General features: G+C 67.0%; 1 protein-coding gene across 7 annotated transcripts in view; it reads right to left on the reverse strand.

The window, feature by feature from the left end:
• Positions 1-6,243, reverse strand: part of LHX6 (LIM homeobox 6) — a 27,941-nt gene extending 21,698 nt beyond the window's left edge. For 3 of the 7 annotated variants that reach the window (XR_009960245.1, XR_009960244.1, XM_062590963.1), the window contains exons 1-3: positions 5,580-5,831; positions 4,721-5,097; positions 847-1,067 (exon numbers count right to left, since the gene is read on the reverse strand). Coding sequence is in view for 5 of the 7 variants with exons in the window: in XM_062590963.1 (XP_062446947.1) it covers positions 847-1,067; positions 4,721-5,097; positions 5,580-5,684 (703 nt within the window). In the remaining 2 variants the exon portion in view is untranslated. Of the gene's footprint in view, positions 1-846; positions 1,068-4,720; positions 5,098-5,579; positions 5,833-6,209 lie in introns of those variants that run through there. The other 4 variants (XM_062590964.1, XM_062590965.1, XM_062590967.1 and 1 more) reach the window with 4 other exon arrangements.
• Positions 6,244-8,094: the final 1,851 nt, after the last annotated feature.

Here is an 8,094-nt window from a genome sequence, read left to right on the forward strand (position 1 = left end):
GGGCTCTGCCGGCAGCGGCCGCGCGACCAGCGCAAACAGCCCCGACTCCCTTCTCGGCAGCAGCACGTACCGCTGGGGCTTTTAACTCTGAAGCCTAATGACAGTCATTTGAAGCCAACGCTCAATGACTTCAAGTTGCTGGTGGCACAAAACTCCCGGGAAGAAAAGGAGCCACCCAGGCGACCCGACGGCTTCAGGCAGGCGGCTCTGCAGCTGCCCCAGGCCCAGCGGTGCCGCGCAAGCCGCGGGCTCCCACGGCAGCACCGCTGCCGCGGCACCAGCCAGGCCGGGGGGAGCCCGGGCTGCCTCGTCCCACCGCACCAGCGCGTGGCAGCCCTTGGCCAGGCGCGGTGAAGGCTTCCCCGCGTCGGGCCACCCGCCCCCGGCCTCCTCCTCCTTCCCGGGCGCTTCCTCTCCCGCTCCTGCAGCTCCCTCCGAGCTAGGGAGCTGCTGCTGCTGCTGCTTCCCGAAGCAGGTGAGCTGCTGGGGCCCGGCCCCATGGTGCCTCCCACCCCGCTGCACCCTGCAACCCAGCTCCCGGGCACCCACTGCACCCTGCAACCCGGCTCCCAGGCACCCGCTGGACCCCGCAACCCAGCTCCCGGGCACCCACTGCACCCTGCAACCCAGCTCCCAGGCACCCGCTGGACCCCGCAACCCAGCTCCCGGGCACCCACTGCACCCCGCAAATCCCGGAGGAGGATCGGCCCCTGTGCAGGCCACAGGCCTGTGCGCCGCACACCTCCGAGCAGGGTCTCGCCCAGTGCCCACGTTGCGGGATCCCCAGCCACCACCCGGTGCGCACGGTGCACAGCACTGCCTGCCAGCATCGCCGCTGCCCCGTACCGTTTTCTGCCGCTCGCTTGAGGTTCTCGATCATGGTGTCATAGTGGATCCGGCACAGCACCTTCTCCTCCACGAGGCCGAACTCCTCGCCCGTGGAGAGCTGCCGCTTACAGGAGAAGCAGGCGAAGCAGGCGAGGTGGTAGGCATTGCCACGGGCCCGCCGCACCCAGTCGCTGGCATAGATCTGCCGGCCGCAGCGGGCGCACTTGGTACCGAAGCGGCTGCAGGAAGAGAGGAAAGTCGGGGTGAGAGGGGAGGCAGCGTGGGAATGGGGCCGGAGCCAAGTCCCATGGGATGGGGCTGCACCGCGCAGGACGGGGCCGTGCACCGCATCAGGCCTGCACCGCGCAGGACGGGGCCGTGCACCGCATCGGGGCCGTGCACCGCATCGGGGCTGTGTACTGCGCAGGACGGGGCCGTGCACCGCATCGGGGCTGTGCACCGCATCGGGGCTGTGTACTGCGCAGGATGGGGCCGTGCACCGCATCGGGGCTGTGCACCGCGCAGGATGGGGCCGTGCACCGCATCGGGGCCGTGCACCGCGCAGGACAGCAGCCTGGGGCCGATGCGGGCAGCCGAGCGCCGAGGCCATGTGGTGAAGGGAATCACTTTCCAAGTTCATGGGCTTTTTATTTTGATAACCGTCAACGTGACACTCGGCTGGAAATTTTGTTAGAGCCACTTTTTCCCTATTCCAATAAATCAAAACATCTGTTTTCTTCTCAGGCTCACAGAGGTACGCAGCTGCTTTCTGCTCCTAGGAGGAGGTCTCTTCGCTACGAGACCACGATGATCTTAGTTGATTTATTTATGCTAGAACGCTGCTCAGCGCAGCGAGAAGGTAACGAACCCGCCGGCCGTCCCCGGGCGCCGGGCAGCTGGGCCTTCGCTCAGCCTTCTGGAAGAGCCCGGCACTTCCGAGCCCACAGAGGGTCGGAGTTTGGGGATCAGCGGGGGAGGCGGCAGCGCCGGTGCGTGCCCCGACATCTCCACTCTCGGGCACCACGCCGGCCCGGCCGCTTCCCCCGGCTGCGCCCGGGACGCCTCGTCTCTACCATCACTTAAAAAAATAAATTAAATTAACTACAAGCCACAGTGGCAGAGCCAGGGCCCGCGCACAGCGCTGCCGCCGGGATCCGGCCCTGGCGCCTCCCTCCGCCGCCGCGGAAAGCCGCCCCGGCCGGGGGAGCCCGGCGTCGGCCCTGCCTGCGCCCTCGCCTCGCGCATGGCGACACGTGCCACAGTTACTAACTGCAAAACTATTTGGGAGGAAAAGAAAGGTTTGAATTTTTCAGCCTGACCAGTGTTGACCAAGAAGAAAGAAAGAAAGAAAGAAAAAGGCTGATTTAGCGAAGACATTTCTCTGCTGAAATTATACAGAGACTTAGCTAAGAGACTTCGCTAATTTACTTCAGATGGGAACATTGTAAACTGACTTGGTGCCAGCTAGTTTATATAAATGCACAAGCAGAAGAGCTGCATTAATTTTTTATTTAGAAGGCGAGACCGCTGCCGCGAGTCGGACGCCCTCGGCAGGGTGCTGCGCCGGGGCCGTGCCGGCTCAGCGGGCTGCAGCGCCGGGCTGGCCGCGGGCAGCCGCCGGCACGTGCCGGGGACCGGCATCCCCCTGCCTCCCGGGGAAGGGGGGCAGGCACGGAGGCGCCGCTCGGCGAGCTCCGGTTTTCGCTCGGTTCCCCGAAGCGCTCGAGCGGGCGATGCTCTGCTGAGACCCGGGACGCGGCGTGGAAGCGGGCGGGAGGGTGCTGGACGCGCAGCGCTGGGCGCGGGCGCCGCTGGCCCGGGACGCGGCGTGGGCGAAGCCCCCGCGCGGGGCACATGGCGGCCGCCGGCGCGGGGTCCCGGCGGGCAGCGCGGCCCCCGCCGCCCCTTCCCTCCACCGCGGGCCCGGGCCCGGCTTTTGGAGAGCATCTTCCTCCCTGGGGGGAAAGGGAGGGACAAGGGGGGGCTCCGAGGAGGCAGATGGGGCCGGTGCCGCGGCAGAGCCGCCCGCGATTAGCGCGGCCCCGCGGAGCCGCCGCACCCCGGGGCGGGGGGGGTGAGGGGGGGTCGCGCTGCCCCGCTAAAGCCGCCGCCGCCGCCCGGACGCCTGGGCCCTCGGCCGGGGCCGCGCGAGCTCAGCGCAGCTCCCGGCGCCGCGACCGGCAGCAAAATCCCCGCCGAGAAAACGCTCTTTTTTCCTTAAAATCCGCCTCCAAACCGCGTCCCTGGAGCTACCGCGGGGCCCCCGCGGAGGCAGCTGGGGCGCAGCGCGGAGCCGCCACCAGTTTTCGTTTTAGCTTTCGCTCGGCAGCTCCGATTTACACGAGGGGGGAAACGGCGGCGCTGCGCGCCCGGCGCGGCACCCTCGCTGCGCCCGTCTGAACGCTTCGTGCCCGGGGAGCAGGGTGCTCTGCGAGGACTTTTATCTGATATATAAAATATATTTATTCCTCACGTATTCTGCATTTCTCAAAGACAACTTAAAGGCTCAATTTGCTACTTTAAAATAGTATTTGGAAAGAGCAATCCTTAAAAAAAACACTAATGACATCTGAACGGTTATTAATTAATGAAAAACGCTGGAAGTGCCTTGAAACAGCACAACGATACCCTAGACTTTCCCAAAGCCTTCTCTCGAGAGTGGGGGAGAGTTCAATGAAACGACCCAAAATTATAGTTTTCAGAAAAACAGCCCCCGCGGCGCCGCAGCGGAGGCGCTCGGGGCGGCGGCGCGGAGCCCGGCGCAGCGCTGCCCCCCGGCCCCGGCGCGGAGCCCGGCGCGGAGCCCGGCGCAGCGCTGCCCCCCGGCCCCGGCGCGGAGCCCGGCGCGGAGCCCGGCGCAGCGCTGCCCCCCGGCCCCGGCGCGGAGCCCGGGCGGGGAGCGGCGGCCCCGCCGCGCACCTGCAGCCGCGGGGGGTGGGCAGCGGCGCGCAGGGCTCGGGCAGCGATCGAGAAGCTGCTCGGAGACCCTCGCAGTAAAAAAGCATTATGGAAATATAAAATATTTTTCCTTCTTTCCATCAGAGCGCACCCTGCTTGGAACACTTCCCCCCGACCTTGGAAAACTCCCTAGGAGGCCCCGGCGGCCGCCCCGTGCGCGGCGCCCCGCGAGGCCCCGGCGCCCCGCTCCCCGCCAGGGTCATTCTCATTTCCTGCCTTGAATTTCCCCTTCCTCCTGGGGGCAAACAATATTTCCTCGTCGTGCCGGGACGGGGGAAAGCCAGAGCAGGGCGCTCGGATAATCAGCTAAACCCCAAGAAGGAGCTCAGAAATCCTCCGTCCTCTCTACCTCTTTTTTTTTTTTTTTTTTTTTTTTTGTGGGGGGAGTTTCAGTGGTTTAAGATTTATAATCGCAAGAGAGGGTCAAAGCCAGAAATACCGCTTCCCTTCCGGGCAGCGCCGCTCCAGCCGCGGGGCCGCCCCGCACCGAGGAGCGCCCGAGGGGGCGCACCCCGGCCCGCGGCGGCTCAGCCCGGAGGCGCCGCGGGGCCGCTCGCCCCGCGCACCGCTCGTTTCAGTTCGTTAACGCGCCCCCACCAGCGACGCGTTAGCGGTTTTGGTGCCGGATCGCGGAAAGAGGGTTGGGGTTAAAAACAACAACAACAACAACAAACCAAGCAAACGAAATCCCCCCCCAAACCGTGCAACACCAGCGCCGGTCGGGTGCGCGCCCCCCGGCTCTGCCCAAGCCGGGACGGTGCTCTCCGGCAGCCGGGTCAGGCCGCTTCGCCGAGCAGCGACACCGCGGGCGGCCCCGGCCCCGGCCCCGGCCCCGGCCCCGGCCGCGCTCCGCGGGGCTCCGCGCCCGCCGCCGCCCGCTCGGGAGCCGGTCGCAGGTTTTCGCCGCCGGCAGGGTCGGCCGCGGCGCCCCTACCTGAAGTAGTCCATCTTGCAGAAGATCTCCTTGTTCTTGATGTAGCAGCTGTGCTGGCGGCGCAGCGAGGTGCGGCACACGGAGCACTCGAGGCAGCGGACGTGCCAGATGAGGTTGTTCACCTGGGGCAGAGAAGGGGCCGCCTGAGACCCGGCGCCGCCCGCCGCCCGCCGCCGCCCGCCGCCGCTCACCTTGAGCAGGTACCGGTCGAGGATCTCCAGCCCGCAGCTGGAGCACACGTTCTTGCCGGCCGACGGCGTGGAGGAGGAGGAGGAGGACGGCGGGGAGCAGACGGACGGCGTGGAGGGCGTGCTGGGCGCTGAGCGGCCGTCCTCCTTGTCCAGGGCGCCGGGCAGCGGCTCCCCGTCGGGCTGCGACTGCGGGGAGACCGGGGAGAGGGGGACTGAGACAGGGCCCGGCCGTGCTCGGTCCCGCAGCCCCCGCAGCCCCGGCCCGGCGGGTCCCGCAGCACCCCGCAGCCCCGGCCCGGCGGGTCCCGGCGAGTCCCGCAGCACCCCGCAGCCCCGGCCCGGCGGGTCCCGGCAGCCCCGGCCCGGCGGGTCCCGGCGGGTCCCGCAGCCCCCTGCAGCCCCGGCCCGGCGGGTCCCGGCGAGTCCCGCAGCACTCCGCAGCCCCGGCCCGGCGGGTCCCACAGCCCCCGGCCCGGCGGGTCCCGGCGGGTCCCGGCAGCCCCCCGCCGCCCCGGCCCGGCGGGTCCCGCAGCACCCCGCAGCCCCGGCCCGGCGGGTCCCGCAGCCCCCGGCCCGGCGGGTCCCGGCGGGTCCCGCAGCACCCCGCAGCCCCGGCCCGGCGGGTCCCGCAGCCCCCCGCAGTCCCCCGCCGCCCCGGCCCCGCTTACCATGGCGCGGGCGTGCGGGTCGAGGCAGCGGGCGCTCCCCTTGGGCAGCGGCTCCGGCGGCATCACCTTGCGGGAGAGAGCGGGAGAAGGAGGCTGCGGCTCCATGCGCCGGGCGAGCGCGGGGCACCCTATATAAACCGCCTCAAAACAATAAATAAGAACTTTCTAGTGGCCATTTAAATCCTTTGCAACAAAAGCTGCGTCTCTTTAATGAAGCAATTTGAATGTGGATTGAATTCTCTCCCTGCCTGCACTTAACCCGGGCCTCTTGAAGTAATCGCTCGGTTCCCATGCGAGCCAAAGCGCTGAAAAAACCCCACAAACTACCTGCAATTAGAAATTGCCGTAAATGCCCGAGATAAGAGGTACCCAGAGTGTCAATTCCGGCTGTCAATCAGAGAATCCATCAGGCCACCCAAAGAATTGCAAATTTGATTTTTTTAATGGTAGTAATTAAAAATCGAAATTCTTCCCCCTCTCCCTGCGCCGAGCACAAAACGCCCCAGAAAGCTCCGGGATGGAAAATCCTCCCGTTCGGCGCGGGAGGCGGCGGGCGGCCCCGGCCCCGGCCCCGGCCCCGGCCCCGGCCCCGGCCCTGGCCCCGGCCCGCCCGACGGCGGCGGCGCTCACCTCGCGCGGGGCGCGGCGGCGGCGGCGGCGGCGGGGCGGCTGCCCGCCCTCGCGGCTCCGGTGCGTGGGGCGGGCGCGCCCGCTCCGCCCGCCGCCGCCGCCGCGCTCCGAGCCCGCGGGCGGCCGCGGCAGGAAGGGCGGGAGCGCGCGGCCCCGCTCCGCGCTCCCCGCCGGGGGCGGCCGCGGGCCGGGCAGGAAGCGGCGCCCCCGCCGCCCCCCCGGGGCCGCCCGCCCCGCCGGGCCCCGCTACCTGCCGCCGCCCCGCCGGGGGGTCCCGCCGCCGCCCGCCCCGCCCCGCCCCGCCGGGGCGCCCGGCCCGGCCCGGCGCGGCCCGCTGGGTGCCCGGCTGCGCCCCCGCCGCGCCAGTAACCCGATAATTCCCCGGCAAAGCCGCAGCAGCCGCCCCGCCATGAAGTAATTGCTGGGCCGTAACGTGAGCTGATGGAGGCTGGGGACGGATACTCGCCGTTATTGATTTTGACAGCTAAATTGTTAACCGAGAGGGAAATCAGATGAAAGCCATTTTAGAATAAATACGAGACATTAGGTTTAAACATTGAGGTTGTAAGAAAGCCCCAGCTAACCCCAAGAAATGCAGCCTCAGGCCTGCCAGCACATCTCCCCTCCCTCTGCGGAGCGACTCGCGGGGAGGACGGAGCAGCAGCAGCGCAGACAAGTGCTGAGGAGCAACGCTGAAAAACAGTTTAAACCGCTCGCCCCTACTGACGGGGTCCGAATGAGCCACCAGCGCTCCAGAAAAACCGCCTCGGATTTATCACGGACAGAGCAGAGCAAACTGCCTGCCCGGCGCTGGCCGGAACAAGGCGAAAAGGGGGGTGTTTGCATCCCAGAACGAAGCGGCGTTGTGTCGGCCGCCGCACGCCACGAGCGTGCGACGCTGGCAGCTTTCCGCACGCCGGTACCGCGGGGCGGCACAGGCCGGCAAAGCCTGCTCCAACCCGGAGCAGGGCAACGCTGGCCCGGCCGCTGCCCGGCCCTGGGACCAACCTCCCCCCGAGGGCCGCGCGGCCGCCTGCTCTCGCTGCCCCTGCCGGCAGGGAGACGGCCGAAGGCCGCGGTAGGCACCCGCCTGCTCGGGGCGGCGCAGCAGGGAGGCACCAGGCCCCGCTCGGGGAACACGCGCCCACGGCGCCAGCTTCGCAATGGGGTCGGAGCCGCGGTAGGGGACAGCCGAGGGCGAAGCCCCGTCGATCCCCCCTCGGACGACCCCGCTGCAGATCTCCGTACTTACGGCTGCCACGTCGTCCAGGAAAGGTGCGGGATGCAACGCTTCCAGGTGCTTTTCAAAGATATTTTATGACGGTCGCTACATAAAGCCCCCAGCGCTGACTCTCACGAGGAGTGTTACCGACTATTTACATCCTCCCAGATCCAGCGTTAGAAGCTCCTTGGCTTTGCTACGCTAGCGGCAGCCCGCTTCCAGGAGACCACAGCATTCCTGGGAAGCGCAAGCAGCACGAACGCCTGCCAGGCTGGTGGTAACGGCAATGACGGACACAAACAGGGACCTGCAGTAAAGCTCCCCCAGGTCCAAGCCTGGCCCAAAGATACACAAGGCACTTCTGTTAGCGACCGTGGCAGCGCAAGACTACCGCTCTCGGGCACGGACTTGTATCAGCGGACCTCAGCTCACGCCAAGCATTTACCACCCCTCACTTCCTGCTTATCACCCTCACTTTCCTAGAGGAAAAAATGCATTTAAACATTTATTTAGGGCCATGAGAATTTCAACAAATTGCATTTAAGTACAAATAAATATGAAAGTATGTTTCTGAAGGGAACACAACCATGCGCCTAACTTGAATTTAGGTATTTTCTAAATTCCTATTGATAATAGGAACAACAGTTGTTTTAAACAACACAG

This window comes from Rhea pennata, chromosome 18 (assembly GCF_028389875.1).
Source record: "Rhea pennata isolate bPtePen1 chromosome 18, bPtePen1.pri, whole genome shotgun sequence".
In the NCBI taxonomy this organism is placed as follows: Eukaryota; Metazoa; Chordata; class Aves; order Rheiformes; family Rheidae; genus Rhea; species Rhea pennata.